At 40.5% G+C, this 17500-nt stretch overlaps 1 protein-coding gene across 5 annotated transcripts in view; it reads left to right on the forward strand.

Moving 5' to 3' along the window:
* pde1cb (phosphodiesterase 1C, calmodulin-dependent b) overlaps positions 1–17500 on the forward strand; it is a 97135-nt gene that overhangs the window by 78662 nt on the left and 973 nt on the right. For 3 of the 5 annotated variants that reach the window (XM_083525282.1, XM_083525283.1, XM_083525285.1), the window contains 6 exons: positions 5366–5447; positions 5563–5683; positions 5990–6162; positions 8571–8783; positions 9757–9819; positions 11064–11559. In XM_083525282.1, the coding sequence (XP_083381408.1) occupies positions 5366–5447; positions 5563–5683; positions 5990–6162; positions 8571–8783; positions 9757–9819; positions 11064–11080 (669 nt within the window). In that variant the 3' untranslated portion in view covers positions 11081–11559. Of the gene's footprint in view, positions 1–5365; positions 5448–5562; positions 5684–5989; positions 6163–8570; positions 8784–9756; positions 9820–11063; positions 11560–17500 lie in introns of those variants that run through there. The other 2 variants (XR_014530813.1, XM_083525284.1) reach the window with 2 other exon arrangements.

A 17500-nucleotide genomic window follows, 5' to 3' on the forward strand; every position in this document is an offset into this window, starting at 1 on the left:
CACATACCATTCTTATGACCAGGTGTCCCAATACTTTTGGAGATATAGTGTATATATACTTTTTTTGCAGTTTCTTCATTTCAGAATGTTGGTGTCTCGTGCAATTTGTTTTATGCTTTATTTTTGGTGTTTTGTCAAAAGTGTCAGACTTTGAACATGCAATTTAACACAATTACACACTGCATTCCTGCTACACAACCATACAGACAGGTAGATGATGGATGGATGGATGGATGGATGGATAAATAGATGGATGGATGGATGGATGGATGGATGGATGGATGGATGGATGGGTAAATGGATGGATGGATGGAGGGATGGATGGATGGATGGATGGATAAATGGATGGATGGATGGATGGATGGATGGGTGGATGGATGGATGGATGGGTGGATTATTGCCATAGGACAGTACACGAATTCAGCAAAACAGTTTAAAATAAAAAAAGAAGTGCAAATACCATCATTACGCAAATGAACAAAGCGGAGTTAAGTGGTAAATATGTGCAGTAAATACGTGTAGTAAATACGTATTGTAAATATGTGCGGTGACCTCATTACCAAATGTACCATATTATTTAAATATCATGCAAGGAACACTCCATTTACCCCAGTAAGGACATCCAGCCAATCAAAATCAAACATTCACATATGTACAGTATAAAGAAAACCTAGTACTGAAACTGAAACTCAAGCCGATGGTGCAAACTGCACGCAGCAGCAGCTGTTGTGGTTTTCCCTCAGCACTCGAAGAAACAAGCGTTCTCGAAACGGTAACGAGAACTGGAGGGGTGGAGGGTTAAAGTTGGAGGAGGAGCTTGTTTCGCTTGTGACCAGACACGTAGCAGAGACACTCAGATACCAGGGTAGGTGAAATTGCACATAATGATAGCTGAAATGAAAAACAAAAAAAAAAACGAGTATACAGATTTGGAGTCTCTCAGCCCTGTCTTAACTCTCCACTCAGGTCCTCTTGAACACTTCTCACACAGCGCTGGAGAGGTGTGTGTAAAACTGTCCGTGCAAAGTTGGGTGCCTCTCTTCATCTCACATATACATTACCGTAGCTCCTGAGCCACCACTATTTTCCTACCCCTATTTTCTTTCTTTTTTTCCCTCTTTTTCTATCATTCTCGGTTTGTTCTTCCATCATGTTCATTTTCTTTACTTTTTTTAAATAATTTCTTAAATTAAATTCTCTCCATTTATTTTCTCTTCACATTTCCATTTTCTTTTCTCGTTTTCATCTTTTTAGTAATACATTTATACATAATAACATAATACAATATTTAGCTGTGTCTATTTGAGTGCTATTCTTTATCATTGTGTTTGATAGACAGACAGACAGACAGACAGACAGACAGACAGACAGACAGACAGACAGACAGACAGACAGATAGATAGATTTGGACTGTAGTTAATGTCAGCAGTCTGCTACATTGACTCAGGACTATAGTTTGCTTCTGATCACCATCACTGCCCCCGCAACATAGTTTATTTGTAATAAATAGACATTCGGTGCCACCTAGATGAGGATGGGTTCCCTCTTGAGTCTGGTTCCTCTCAAGGTTTTTTCCTTACCGCATCTCTGGGAGTTTTTTCCTGCCACAGTCGCCACTGTCTCACTCATCAGGGAAACTTACCTATAAAGAACATATTCATTTTTTATCACCACATTTTCTGTGTAAAGCTGCTTTGAGACAATGTTTATTGTTAAAAGGGCAATACAAATAAAAAAAATCTATCTATTTAATTAAAAAGAATTTAATTAAATAGATAGATAGATAGATAGATAGATAGATAGATAGATAGATAGATAGATAGATAGATAGATAGATAGATAGATAGATAGATAGATAGATAGATAGATAGATAGAGACATATTGTACAGACACACCTACATACATACATGCACACATGTACATACATACATTCTACCATACATGACAAGTGAATTGTTTAGCTTCAGACGAGAGCTTCCTTCTTTCTGAGATGCACAGCGTCAGTGTTTCTGAGACTTTATTGCCACCTGAACTCTGAGCAAACAGCTTGTTTCTCTTCTGATTCTTCTGGCCAGACGCCAGCACTCTCACAACATTAGATTAGCATCCGCCTGGCTTTCGTAGGGTTTTCTTTCCAACAGTATGTGTAACAGTGCTGTTTTAATGGTGTCTGAAAATGAAAGAGGAAGTAGAAATAAAAAAAAAGGAGAGTCTTCCTTTCCTCTTTCGCGTCTTTTGTAATTAATGACGCTCAGGAACGGACGAGTAAAACCTTCTGTGTTTCTCCAGCTGTGTTTAAGTCCAACTGGAGAACCAATCAGTGGAATGAAAGAGACGAGAGAAAAGCTGAAAGGCGAAAATAGGGACTGTGTGTGTGTGTGTGTGTGTGTGTGTGTGTGTGTGTGTGTGTGTGTGTGTGTGTGTGAGAGAGAAAGAGAGAGAGAGAAAGAGAGAGAGAGAGAGAGAGAGAGAGAGAGAGAGAGAGAGTATGAAAGGTTGTAAACGATAAATAAGCATGGTAGATTGTGTGATTGTGTGTGTGTGTGTGTGTGTGTGTGTGTGTGTGTGTGTGTGTGTGTGTGTGTGTGTGTGTGTGAGAGTGAGAGAGAGAGAGAGAGAGAGAGAGAGAGAGAGAGAGAGGGAGAGAGAGAGACAGAGAGTATGAAAGGTTGTAAACGATAAATAAGCATGGTAGATTGTGTGTGTGTGTGTGTGTATGTGAAAGAGAGAGAGAGAGAGAGAGAGAGAGAGAGAGAGAGAGAGAGAGAGAGAGAGAGAGAGAGAGAGAGAGAGAGAATGAGAGAGAGAATGAGAGAGAGAGGGAGAGAGAATGAGAGAGAGAATGAGAGAGAGAGAGAGAGAGAGAGAGAGAGAGAGAGAGAGAGAGAGAGAGTATGAACGGTTGTAAACGATAAATAAGCATGGTAGATTGTGTGATTGTGTGTGTGTATGTGAAAGAGAGAGAGAGAGAGAGAGAGAGAGAGAGAGAGAGAGAGAGAGAGAGAGAGAGAGAGAATGAGAGAGAGAGGGAGAGAGAATGAGAGAGAGAGAGAGAGAGAGAGAGAGAGAGAGAGAGAGAGAGAGAGAGAGAGAGAGTATATAAAAGGTTGTAAATAACAAATACGCATAGTAGTTTGTGTGAGAGAATTTATTAAATTAAATTAAATTAGGGTTAATTAATTAATTTAATTAATACTTTTCAAGTTTTTAAGACTTTAATCAACATGTGCATGGACAAATACGGTGCTTTATTTAAATGTAGGCTTATTATTAGTGAAACCAAACTCAACATAGAGCATGAAGACAAAATATTCTTGTAAATTATGGTGTTTCAAATTACAGTGAAAAATTTTTTCCATAGGAAATAATGTAAACTTATAATCCGTTCCACACACCCAAAAATATTCATATAAAAATTATTTTTAATGGTATTTTATGTACAAATTATTGTCCTTTATGTATCTGAAACAAATAAAAAAGATTAGTACACAATATAAAGTAAAGATAAAACAAATAAACCTGCACTTTACCTCTGAAAAGAGTTGTGGCTGGTGTAAGGGAGACGAGGAGAAGGAGGAAGAGATTTATTGCTTGACGAATACGAGGGAATCAATAAGCTCCCATTGTTTTACGCAGCGAGAGAGAAAAAAACATGGTCTCAGTTGAATGTTACCAAAGTTTCACTGTACTGAAATCATCACAACACCAAAAGGAACTTTTTCTACGTTTCCACACGGACGGTTTTAATTGCCGGATGTGTACACCATGGTGGATTTTGGTGCTTGATTTAAAACTTGGCGCATCAGTAAAACAAATGTTTAGTAATTAAAACCGAAGTTACATTAATTTAAAATAGTAAAAAAAAAGGATGTTGTGAAAAAAATGTGTGCTGCGTTAAATGTTTCAATTTCCTTTTTTTTTTAATTTATTTATAATAAATTTAAAAATAGTCAAACAGAAATGCGCTATGCATTAGTCGCACATTAATAAAATAAATGCAGAAGGTGTTAATGACGTGTTAATGCAAATTCATATTCATATATATATATATATAGAATCTGTTGCAGTCAAGGGGCGGAGTCCAAATCTGATTCTCTCTGCCTGTGAAGGTTTTTTGAAGCCTGTTTTCCGAAAGCTCCGTCAGCTTGGAAACACGTGACATGAATAAACCATGACATAGAGATCATTACTAACAACATTTCATACACTAATGCTTTTCTCTAATGCATTCTTTCTATAAATGATATAGAAATATCGATCACTATAAATGTGTGTGTGTCTTATCTGTAACATGTTACGTCTCTCAGAGTAGGAAATATGTCCCACATTTGTCTCACACACATTTAGTCCGTGTCCTACATCAGGCCACTTTGAGTATGAATGTGTGTGTGTGTGTGTGTGTGTACACATGTGGGTACATGTGGGTGAGTAAGCCTGAGAAACCGTGCGTGTGCTAGCTGCACCACAGGCCTGATGTGTGTGGTGCAGCGAGAGAGAAACGCTGGGCAGGAGGTTAACGAGCAGCGACGGCTCACGCAGATCGGAAGAAAGGAGTTTGATGCTCTGCTGCGGCTTTGTACGCCCGCTTACTTACACAGTCAGGAAGGGGTTATAAATGAGGCAACACATCACAGCCGTATCGGCTGTTTCAATCCGTTTATACGGCAGGCCAGATGTGCACAGAGGCACATCCTGATCAATAGAAGGATGCTGATAAACTCGATACGTGCGGAAGGTTTGACAGACGGTTCGTGGTTTGTGAATGATTCGATTTTTTTCATGAATTAAACAGCAAGTTCAGTCTGTTTAATGGGTAAGTGTTAAAACATTTGCCGCTGAATTCATGACTCTGTAGTGTGGTTTTTTTTCTTGTATTTTTTTAAATCACAAGTGCTTCATTTTTCATGATTTTTATTTTTTATTGCAATTATACATTTTTTTTTATTCGTCAGTCAATAATCTGAGGTAACACATCATTTAGTGTGCTGTTTGCATGACTGTATTGCAAACTCACCATTATAATACTCGCAAGCACATAGGCCACACCTACCTCTTCAGTAGTACTTATGCAGGCCACACCTCCTTTCATATATTGACAGTCACACAGGCCGCACCCTTTCCATTATATTGAAGTAAATAGACCACACCTCATTTATTATGACAGTCACATAGATCACAACTTCTTTATGATACTGATAGTCACAGAGGCCACACCTCCTTCATGAAACTTACAGAGAGGCCACACCCTCTTCATGAAGCTTGTAGGCATGTAGGCCACACCTCCTTCACTACAGGCCACATGATAAATATCATTCAAATGTATGAATCTTTATGCTCCTATTGTATTTAACCGTCGATGTTTAGGGTGATAAAGAGGCAGACCTGGGGTTGCCCTTCTCCCCTCTGTGTGACCGCAAGTCCACCATGGTGGCTCAGTCTCAAATTGGTAAGTGTGAACACTTGATCTGGTATCATCTGACGTTTTTGTTCAGAATCTCAAAGGGAAGCTCTGTCATCCAGGCCTTAACTCTGCGAACGTTTGGACTTTTCTGTGTGTGCAGGGTTCATCGACTTCATCGTTGTCCCCACGTTTACGGTCCTCACGGACATGACGGAGAAGATAGTCACGCCGCTCATTGACGAGGCAGCACACTCCAGCCTGGCCGGCTTCCGCAGGTCCAGGTCAGGATCCTGTAGCCTCTGATTCTGTCGGTTCAATCAACAGGTCATTCATTACGCCGGTTCAGTAAACGGGTTCCTCCATCTCTGAGGCAGCTGTCATGGTTTCAGTTTCCCTTTTTTTTGACCTGATACAATCATGACAATCCAGATAACGTGACCAAAGGGCTAATTATAGATAAGTAATGCATAATCATTCTTCCGCTTCTTTCATTCGCAATCAGAGTTAGAAGTGTGCGTCATGTTTCTCTGTCAAAATCATATCTGGTCATTTAAATATCCTGTAACCTCCTGTCCTTCATCCCACAGTCTCAGCAGCCTTACAGGAGAAAGCAAGCAGTCGAATGTGAACAGCCCGGCCTCGGAGAGCAGCGCTTCTCACAACTGCTCGATCTTGGCTGTAGACCCGAAGAACTTCAAGGCCATTTGGAATGAGCAAGTTCACCAGAACCGTGAGAGGTGGAAGGCTCGCGCTGCCAAAGGTGAGCTCGACTCAGTGATCTGTAATTACTGTAACGCCCACCCACCCGCTACTACCTAATGTAGTGATTCAGAGTGAAAGTTCAACTCTCGGGGAAAAAAAAGCCACACATGATCTGAATAATATAAATAGACGTATTTCACTGCACCTGTTCACTGCAGCAAAAGGAAAATGGTGGTACTGGAGAATCTCTGAAGCTCATTCGTTTCATTTCTTGCTCATTTCCTGACCGGTGATTTCTTTTTAAGGCCATTAAAAAGCTGCACATTTGGCCTAGAAGTGTGTTTTATTTATGTACATTACAGCACAGTGAAATTCAGGCCCAGCAAGGCTTTCTCTCCTGGCGTTATCTCTGAATCAGAACAGATCAGAATCACTGATATATGATTTAATATACTTTTGCCCGTGAATATGTATTAAATTATTCACAATACAGATGGTCTCGGAGTTATGATGGTTCGGCTTTATTATTTTTCGATATTACGATGACGATGGATTTAAGACAACATCAAATATTTAAACATATAACACGAAACACTGAAACTCCACTTGCGGCCTCCGCTCACGAACCGGCACTCGTTCAAGTGTCTGCAGCCACATACATATACAGTTTACTCTAAAGTTTATACATTATAATAGTTTAAATAGTTTTGATCAATTATGTACTGTATTAAATAATTAACAAATTACAGTATACTATGCTATACTGATCACTATTCTTTAAGACTCCTGGTTTGGCTAGGCCATGTCTCCACTTCAGGGAACTACCTGTAGTCTGTAATCTTCATTTCATAGTTTTTCTCTCGGGTGCGGTCAGAGTTTCTATCCAATCAGATTTCAGACGTCACATTATGTATTGCTGTAACGCCAGCACTGTGAGCACTATTGGGTTTATTTGTTTATTTATTTTTACTATAAACTCTATGTTGCTCAAATCTGTTGTTTAAATCAGTCAGATTGCGATTTGGTCACCCCGAGGGGTCTCTCGCTGTTGTGCCAAAGTGAAAGGAGACTTGTTGAATTGTGGCCATTAGAATTCTTGCTTTAGTAACAGGATTAGTTCTCGCTGTTTGTGAATGCGTTTCTGTATAATATTCATAGCTTCTATAGCCGTGGCATCACAATGATAGTATTAAAAGGTGAATTGACTCATGTAAGACATTACTGAAGGCCTAAGTGTGAATATTTATACCACATCTTCTTCTTCTTCTTTCGGCTGCTCCCATTAGGGGTCGCCACAGCGGATCATCCGTCTCCATACCACCCTGTCCTCTATATCTGCCTCTTTCACACCAACTACCTGCATGTCTTCCCTCACCACATCCATGAACCTCCTCCTTGGCCTTCCTCTTTTCCTCCTACCTGGTGGCTCCATCTTCAGCATTTTTCTACCAATATAATTCATGTCCCTTCTCTGCACATGTCCAAACCATCTCAATCTCGCCTCCCTCACCTTGTCACCAAAACATCCTACATGTGCTGTCCCTCTAATAAACTCATTTCTAATCTTGTCCATCCTCGTCACTCCCAACGAAAACCTCAACATCTTCAGCTCTGCTACCTCCAGCTCCACCTCCTGTCTTTTACTCAATGCCACTGTCTCTAATCCATACAACATCGCAGGTCTCACCACAGTCCTATAAACTTTCCCTTTCATTCTTGCAGATACTCTTCTATCACAAATCACTCCTGTCACTCTTCTCCACCCACTCCACCCTGCCTGCACTCTTTTCTTCACTTCCCTAACACACTCTCCATTACTTTGCACTGTTGACCCCAGGTACCTGAACTCCTCCACCTTCTCCACCTCTTCTCCCTGCAACCGCATCACTCCACTGCCCTCCCTCTCATTCACACACATGTACTCTGTCTTACTCCTACTGACTTTCATTCCCCTTCTCTCCAGCGCATATCTCCACCTCTCCAGGCTCTTCTCAACCTGCTCTCTACTCTCACCACAAATCACAATATCATCTGCAAACATCATAGTCCAGGGAGACTCCTGTCTGACCTCGTCTGTCAACCTGTCCATCACCACTGCAAACAGGAAAGGGCTCAGGGCCGATCCTTGATGCAGTCCAACCTTCACCCTGAACCAGTCTGTCGTACCTACTGCACACTTTACTGCCGTCACACTGTCCTCATACATGTCCTGCACCACCCTCACATACTTCTCTGACACACCTGACTTCCTCATACAATACCAGAATATTTATACCACATGATAGCAAGTAATCAGTTTGAGGAAGTCTGTATCTGTCAATTGATAAAGAAAATAAAGGTTATGTGAAAAAAAAGGTCACTGAAAGGATTAAAGTCAGGCACAAGGTTTATTAAGGTGCTTTAAAATCATTTTCACAATGAAACGAAAAACTAATTAACTACGTTCATGTCCATTACCTGAACCAGAAATCGAGGAGAAGGCCAAACGCGAGGCTGAGGAGAAGGCTCAGCTGGAAGCAGGCCAGGACGGACAAACAGAGGCAGGGACAGACCAGTCAGTACCAAAGAGTGAAAGAGCAGGACACGAGCCAGGACCTGGAGGGACAACAACTGGTCCAAGCAAAGCTGAAAATGCAGAGAACGCACCAAGCATGGAGGGGAGCAAACAGCTACATAACGGTATGTAGACCGCATTTAATTTCCGATTTAATCAATTAATCCGCTGTAAGTGAATCCATATTTCAATTTCGAGATCGAAATAAATGAGCAATGCCTGAGACCATGGAGCCACATGAGCATCAGATCGCTTTTGATTGAAATAGTTCATGTCCACGGATGATGCAAGCAAAATTCAATTTAATGAACTGAAAAAGGTAAATAGTCAAGTCAAGGTCATTTCTATAGCGCATTGTCTCAAAGCAGCTTTACAGAATTTAACAGTTGAGGTGAACGATGTGTATTTATCTCTGATGAGCAGCCATGGCGACTGTGGCAAGAAAAACTCCCTTAGATGTTATGAGGAAGAAACCTTAAGAGGAACCAGATTTAAAAGGGGAACCCATCCTTATTTGGGTGAATAAATATTTAGCATGCTGCTCAAATAGTCTTTAAAATTCAAAAACACCTGGTCTTTTATGGTTTTTGAGAGACTTGTGCATGTTTAACGGTATGAAGAATTAAATTTTCATTGAAAAATCCTCCCTTAGCATGAATTTACACACCGTCCGCGTCCGGACAGTTCGTTTCTCCACTCTCGTAAAACTCGCCAAAGGGATTCTTCACTAGTTGGAGATTTCTTCCAGTGATCCAGTTCAGTTTATAAGTATTGGGACACCTGACTTTTCCAGCCATATTTGGTTCTTCTCCAAAACTGTTACCACAAAGTTGGATACAAACAATTGGATATTGACCTTTTTAGAGGCAGTAGAATGAAATTTTCCCTTCACTTGAACTAGAAAAATGCTTCACATAAAGTGTGTGGAGGATCTTGAGTGGCCTGCTGAATTCCCATTTCCAACTGTGTGGTTTGGATAATATCAGTGTAGACTCAAAGCACCAATATGTAGATTTTATCTTCCAGATTTTATCTCCTGCTGCCCTTCTTGCCCACGCTGATATTAATATCGTTGTGTTTGACCATCTGTTGAATCAGGTGAGGTGTCAGAGGATGTGGCATCACCAGGAAGTGATGATGGCGAAGACAAAGCGCTCGGAGGTAAATCAACGTTTTCACACCGTCTCACTTTGTACTCCGCTCACGCGAATGTACAGATCAGAGTGTCTCTCTAAAGCGTTTCCCTCGGGTTGTAGCGACTACTATTATTTCTTTTTGATGCTTTAAACTTTTAGCATTACAACATACACAGCCAAAAGCATACAAATAGCCCTAGTCAGCAGGCTATGAGATTTGTCCCCTAGTGACGGGTTGTTGATGAACGATTCGTTCATTTTGAATGAGTCTTTAATGTGACTCAGAAGAACGAGTCGTCTCAAAGAGTGATTCGTACATTTTCTCCTGGACGCGCACGAGCAAAGCATCGCAAAATCTCCGTAGGTGCAGAATCAGATTTGAGTAGTTCACCTCTCAACTCTTCTAGTCCGAGTTCTTTTATCACATGACTCCCATAGACGCTATGCAGTGCATTACACAGGAAACAGAATTGAGTAGTTCATCTCATAAGTGCTGTGGTCTGAGTCTTCCGTTCTTTTGTCATGTGACTCCTATAGACACTACACAATGCAATAGATTCCATATTTTTGGTATTATTGATATAAGACGCTACACAATGTGATAGATTAGTTTTTTTTTTTAATCCGAATCTTGACATTATTGTTACAATAATTAATGGAGCCCAAAGAGAACAAAAGAACTAACGATATGGAGCAGAAGATATGAGAGATGAAGCTCCTTATTCTGTTTATCATCATTTGTTCTTAGCTGCGTTGTTATATTTTCATTATTAGAACTATAATTCAAAGATGGTGTATGTAGACGTGTCGGGGAATTTGCTTATCAAAAATGTAACATTTGATTTTATTTATGATCAAAGCAACAAAATAATCAAAAATGACTAAAAAAAAGATTCGTTCAATTCGATGAACGAGATTCAACGAACCAAGTCAGTAAAATGATCCGATCTTTCTATCACTATTGTGGATATACATGTGCATAACGTATTGCTTTTGAATCCTTAAATCTGATTGGTCAGGGGGTGTTAATTTCCTATAACAGCACTTCTGAAAGTACTGATGGCTGATGTTATAGTTTCTGTTGTATCCTTGATACGGTCTCCAGTATGAGAGCTTCGTGACAGAATTTGGCGATATAAACCCATGGTTTGTCCAATAGCTCTCAATATGGTCCGAACTGCTGCTATAGAAAATCACTTACCATGATCTGACCAATCAGAATTGAGCACTGTGGTAAATTTTCATACTGTATTCCCATTCTCTTTACAGAAACTGAAAAGGACTAACATGGATGCTGAATGGAGTGTGACAATGTTGTTTAGACCTGTTCATTTGTGTGTGTGTGTGTGTGTGTGTGTGTGTGTGTGTGTGTGTGTGTGTGTGTGTGTGTGAGAGAGAGAGAGAGAGAGAGAGAGAGAGAGATCGTGTGTTTTGAAGCTCCACAGCACCCTCTGCTGGATACAATTGTGCTCCCCCCCCCCCTTTTTTTTTTTTTTTTTTTTTTTTTTTTTTGCTTCCTCTGCTTCCTCTGCTTCCGTCATCTACAATTTTTTTTTGATTGAGATTGAGATTGAGATTGTGGCTCGTTTAAGGGAGGGGGGGGGGGGATGAGCTCCTGTCCTAGATTCCCGTCTGCCAATCTCGATGCCTGGACTGGTTAATAGGAAAAAGACAAAACAAAAAAACACCTGCTGTCCAATTCAATGGAATTTCGTTTCTTGTCTGTTGTTTTCTGTGGAAAATATAGAGTGCCTTCCTCTATTAGCACTTTCTCCACTTCTGCTTTCTTTAGTCTGTTCCTCCTTCCTTCTTTCCTTTTTTTGCCCGTGTCAGCGAATTTGCTCATCTTTTCCTACGACAAGCAGTAGCTGACTCAGGCCATTTCTGCTCCTCTGCCTTCGCTCGAAGCCGTTATAAACGTTATTTATTCGACGCTTCCTGAGTGCTCAGCAAACTCATCCACCAAAACAGTGATTTTATTTTTTTTTGCTTTTCAATTTGCCAGCTGTTTATGTTGCACCACATTACGCGAGGAAGTCAACTAGAGAGACATAATGCATGTCAGATAAAGTTGTTCTATATACATTCGTCAGAAGAACTTACCAAACAGAACATTTTGCCTAATTCATATTTGTTGCCTTAACAAGAACTAGTATTTAAATGTTTGTTCTATATTTTTGGAAAATTGCATGCCATCTATACAGTGAGGAAAATAAGTATTTGAACACCCTGCTATTTTGCAAGTTCTCCCACTTAGAAATCATGGAGGGGTCTGAAATTGTCATCGTAGGTGCATGTCCACTGTGAGAGACATAATCTAAAAAAAAAAATCCAGAAATCACAATATATGATTTTTAAACTATTTATTTGTATGATACAGCTGCAAATAAGTATTTGAACACCTGTCTATCAGCTAGAATTCTGACCCACAAAGACCTGTTAGTCTGCCTTTAAAATGTCCACCTCCACTACATTTATTATCCTAAATTAGATGCACCTGTTTGAGGTAGTTAGCTGCATAAAGACACCTGTCCACCCCATACAATCAGTAAGAATCCAACTACTAACATGGCCAAGACCAAAGAGCTGTCCAAAGACACTAGAGACAAAATTGTACACCTCCACAAGGCTGGAAAGGGTTACGGGGAAATTGCCAAGCAGCTTGGTGAAAAAAGGTCCAATGTTGAAGCAATCATTAAAAAATGGAAGAAGCTAAACATGACTGTCAATCTCCCTCGGACTGGGGCTTCATGCAAGATCTCACCTCGTGGGGTCTCAATGATCCTAAGGAAGATGAGAAATCAGCCCAGAACTACACAGGAGGAGCTGGTCAACGGCCTGAAAAGAGCTGGGACCACCGTTTCCAAGGTTACTGTTGGTAATACACTAAGACGTCATGGTTTGAAATCATGCATGGCACGGAAGGTTCCCCTGCTTAAACCAGCACATGTACAGGCACGTCTTAAGTTTGCCAATGACCATTTGGATGATCCAGAGGAGTCATGGGAGAAAGTCATGTGGTCAGATGAGACCAAAATAGAACTTTTGGGTCATAATTCCACTAAACATGTTTGAAGGAAGAAAAATGATGAGTACCATCCCAAGAACACCATCCCTACTGTGAAGCATGGGGGTGGTAGCATTATGCTTTGGGGTGTATTTCTGCACATGGGACAGGGCGAATGCACTGTATTATGGAAAGAAGGACAGGGGCCATGTATTGCGAGATTTTGGGGAACAACCTCCTTTCCTCAGTTAGAGCATTGAAGATGGGTCGAGGCTGGGTCTTCCAACATGACAATGACCTGAAGCACACAGCCAGGATAACCAAGGAGTGGCTCTGTAAGAAGCATATCAAGGTTCTGGCGTGGCCTAGCCAGTCTCCAGACCTAAACCCAATAGAGAATCTTTGGAGGGAGCTTAAAGTCCGTGTTTCCCAGTGTCAGGCCAGAAACCTGACTGATCTAGAGAAGATCTGTGTGGAGGAGTGGGCCAAAATCCCTCCTGCAGTGTGTGCAAACCTGGTAAAAAACTACAGGAAACGTTTGACCTCTGTAATTGCAAACAAAGGCTACTGTACCAAATATTAACATTGACTTTCTCAGGTGTTCAAATACTTATTTGCAGCTGTATCATACAAATAAATAGTTAAAAAATCATATATTGTGATTTCTGGATTTTTTTTTTAGATTATGTCTCTCACAGTGGACATGCACCTACGATGACAATTTTAGACCCCTCCATGATTTCTAAGTGGGAGAACTTGCAAAATAGTAGGGTGTTCAAATACTTATTTTCCTCACTGTATATACAGCAAAGGGTCCTATGCTTGAAATGTTCTCCGAATGATAATATCACAGATGAGTAAACTAGGCAATGACACGGTGGTGTAATGGAGTTACTGTTATTACACTGAAGTCCTGAGGAAACTTCTATCACACAAGTCAATGCTAACAATTAACCATACTTTTTTATTTATTAAATATTGTGAAAATGCCAATAGGCAGGTCAGTTTCTGTTACCATTTACGTTATAGCAGCTATAAACAATTCTTCTCTCACAATTAAAGTTGATAAGGAAAAGAAAGCTAAAAAACAGACTCTGGCTTTCAAAAGTCATGGTGGAAAAACTACTGACTGACAAAACATTTGTGTCATCTGTCATGTGAGTCATCTCTTTACTATATGAAGATGATTTAATCTTCTCCCGACCAATCAAATTCAAGAAATACATCACGATCCTTTAATAGATCAATCTAAAGGAAACATAATTACGTTTACGCCCAAGAATTTTAGAAAGTCGCATTGATTTATTAAGATTTAAATGATTTGACACTTGGTCATACAGAAGGTCATAAACACAGGACACTTAGTCACACCACAGTACAGGCATTCTTATCACACACTTACCACACAATCTGTTATTGGATATGACATCAGTCTCACCAAAAGACACTTAGTCAGACAGTCAGACATACCACAGGACACAGTCACAATGCAGTATACTCTGTCACACCATATGACAGTTAATAAAACCACAGCACAGTGAGTTACAGGCACAAAATAGTCAGTCACATTACAGGACAATCAGCCAGACAGTCATCTGTACCACTGGACAATCAGTCACAACTAACTACAGTCTGTCGTAACACTGGACAGTCAGACACACCACAGTACAGTCAGTTACAGAGACACGACAGTCAATCACACAACAGGACAATCGGCTAGGCAGTCAGTCACACCACAGGACAATCAGCCAGGCAGTCCCTCACAACACAGGACAATTGGCCAGGCAGTCAGTCACAGCGCAGGACACTCAGTCACACCGAAGTACAATCAGTCGTAACACAGGTCAGTCACACCACAGGGCCATCAGTCACACCACACAACAATCAGTAACACCACAGAAAAGTCAGTCACACCTAAATACAGTCAGTCATAGCACAAGTCAGTCACCCCACAGGAGACTCAGTCACACCACAGGAGACTCAGTCACCCCACAGGACCATCAGTCACACCTAAGAACAGTCAGTCATAGCACAAGTCAGTTACCCAACAGGACACTCAGTCACACCACAGGACCATCAGTCACCCCACAGGACACTCAGTCACCCCACAGGACACTCAGTCACCCCACAGGACACTCAGTCGCCCCACAAGACACTCAGTCGCCCCACAGGACACTCAGTCGCCCCACAAGACACTCAGTCACCCTTAAGGACACTCAGTCACCCCACAGGTCAGTCACCCCACAGGACCATCAGTCACCCCACAGGACCATCAGACAGTCTCGAACATTAGAACAGTCTCACATTAGGACAGTCATTTACACCACTGGAAAGTGCTGATGTCAGCTTCTCCGGTTACACATATAAACTATTAGTCACACTGATTACATATATTGTAAATAGGTGTAGATTTTAACCACACCTCTGTGCATTCGGGCAAAATCAATGCGAGGCAGCGAACTTTAACCTTTTATTCTCCGTCATTGTAAAATACCTCTACTTCAGTCCTGTCCTTTTTTTTTCCCCCATATTTTTTTGCTAATGTATTCTCCGCTAGATTCATCAACCCTTCCTGTCCTCTTTGCTCTGTAATAGTTTCGAACAATATTATGCATTTAAAAATATAATGTACAGTAATAACCTGGAGGGCTGATTTGTCCCGATTGTGCTTTCCTAGATTCATTGTGTATCTTTTTTTTTTTTTTTTTCTGTACTTATATTTATGTGCCCCAAATTAGCAGCTGTAAATAAATGTATAGTTTAGGTGGATTTGTTTTTGTAAACTGTACACACATTACTGAATATATGTATATTACGTGTTTTTTTTTTTTTTCTTATGAGTTAAAAATGAACAAAATGTAAAATGTAATTTATGTGGAAAGCAAATGTGTTTTTTTTTTTTTTGTTTGAACCAGAATTCAGTTGAATGTTTCTACTGAAATCTGTAATCTGAATGGATGTGAAACGGATTTAATGCATATATTTATGTAACAGGAACGGTTTACCGCGATGGGACTAACGACGAGCAAATTCTGGCGGAGTGACAAGAGCGGGCCGTGACATTGTTTTGTTCAGACTGCTTTGTACTGCAACGTTGGCTTGTTGCAATGCTTTTAGAAAACCAGGTCGATTTGTTTGTCACTGTTGATTTGTATTACGTATTGAAATGGTCGAAACGCTTCCCTTGTACATGCACATATACACACACACACACACACACACACACACACACACACACACACACACATATGACCCTGTGTGTCTGGAGCCCCCAAATGGTGCCCTATAAAGGCAAATCACAGTAACTACACGATACATTATGACCATTGATTATAGTTTATTAAGGTCCTGAAACAGTGGCAGTACCACACTTTAATGTGGTACTTAATGGCTACTGTGATTAGAATCAGAACTCGGGTTTATTGGCCATGTGTGTTGACACACACAAGGAATTTGGTTCCAGCTGTTGGTGACTCTCAAAAGTACAGACATAAATAACACTATGCATTGAGCTTAGACTATACAAGACAATGCAGACGATTTGAGACAATAAGAACACGATATACAGACTATATGACGTACATAAAGTGTGAAAGTGTGTTAGTTCATATAGCAGTATTGTGCGTCTCATTAGAAAACGAGACTTTTGTACAATATACAGCAGGAATAGTGTGTGTAACCTATAGAGATGAAGTGATGAGTGACTGTTTATAATGCAGTACTTATAGATATGAAGCAGGGTATATAATGAAGGTCAGTTGTTGATGAGGGACTGACTGAGGAAAGAAACTGTTTATGTACCTAGTGTTTTGGTGAACAAAGTTCTGTAGCGCCTGCCAGAAGGGTTCAGGGTGTGAAGGGTCAGTAGTGATTTTTCTACCCGTTTCCTGGTTCTTGTATAGTACAAGTCCTGGAGAGTGGGCGGGGAAGTGCCAACAATGTTGTTGCTGTTCCAAACCAGATGGTGATGGATGTGAACAGACAGATTCAATGACTGCCGTGTGTAGAACTACTTCCTTACCTGGTGTAGTGAGTAAATAATAGTACATTCGATCAGATATTTTTCAGATTTTTATCCTTTTATGGATTCATTTTATGTTGTGGAACGCCAAATCAACAAATTAGATGTTGTTCTTACTTGAGTTATGGTAGTTAATCAGATCTCACAGCTTGAAACTGACAGGGAAGTGAGACAGTAAGCAGCACTACTGTATTACACTGGGCAGTCGGCCTTGGTGGCAGTGGAGGACACAGGACAACTGATCACACAGAAGGACAGTCAGACCACAGGACACTTGGACAGTCGGTTGCACCGTAGGAGAGACAGGTGAGCACACATGAGAGTGGATTGCACCAAATGACACTACCCCCCCCCCCAAATAAAAAAAAAAACCAAATTAACAATTATTCTAAAAATGGTATTTAACCCCTCCCCCTTTTTTCTATTGTTAAGAGATTATAAACAAATCTACAACAGAGTCTTCCAAAAAATTTACACTCAAACTTGTAGTTACTGTGATTTGCTTTTTTTTCAGGGCAGTACAGATAATTTTCTGGTGCTGGTTCCAAACTATTGGTTTCTGTAAGCTATTTAAATTAGTATTTGTTTGACAAAGGAAATGTCACCAAACTGTCCAGGATTCCACTTCCATTGGCACTTGGTTCAGTCAACCATCAAATTTCCTGAAAATCATAATCT

Source organism: Silurus aristotelis, assembly GCF_946808225.1.
Source record: "Silurus aristotelis genome assembly, chromosome: 22".
Classification (NCBI taxonomy): Eukaryota; Metazoa; Chordata; class Actinopteri; order Siluriformes; family Siluridae; genus Silurus; species Silurus aristotelis.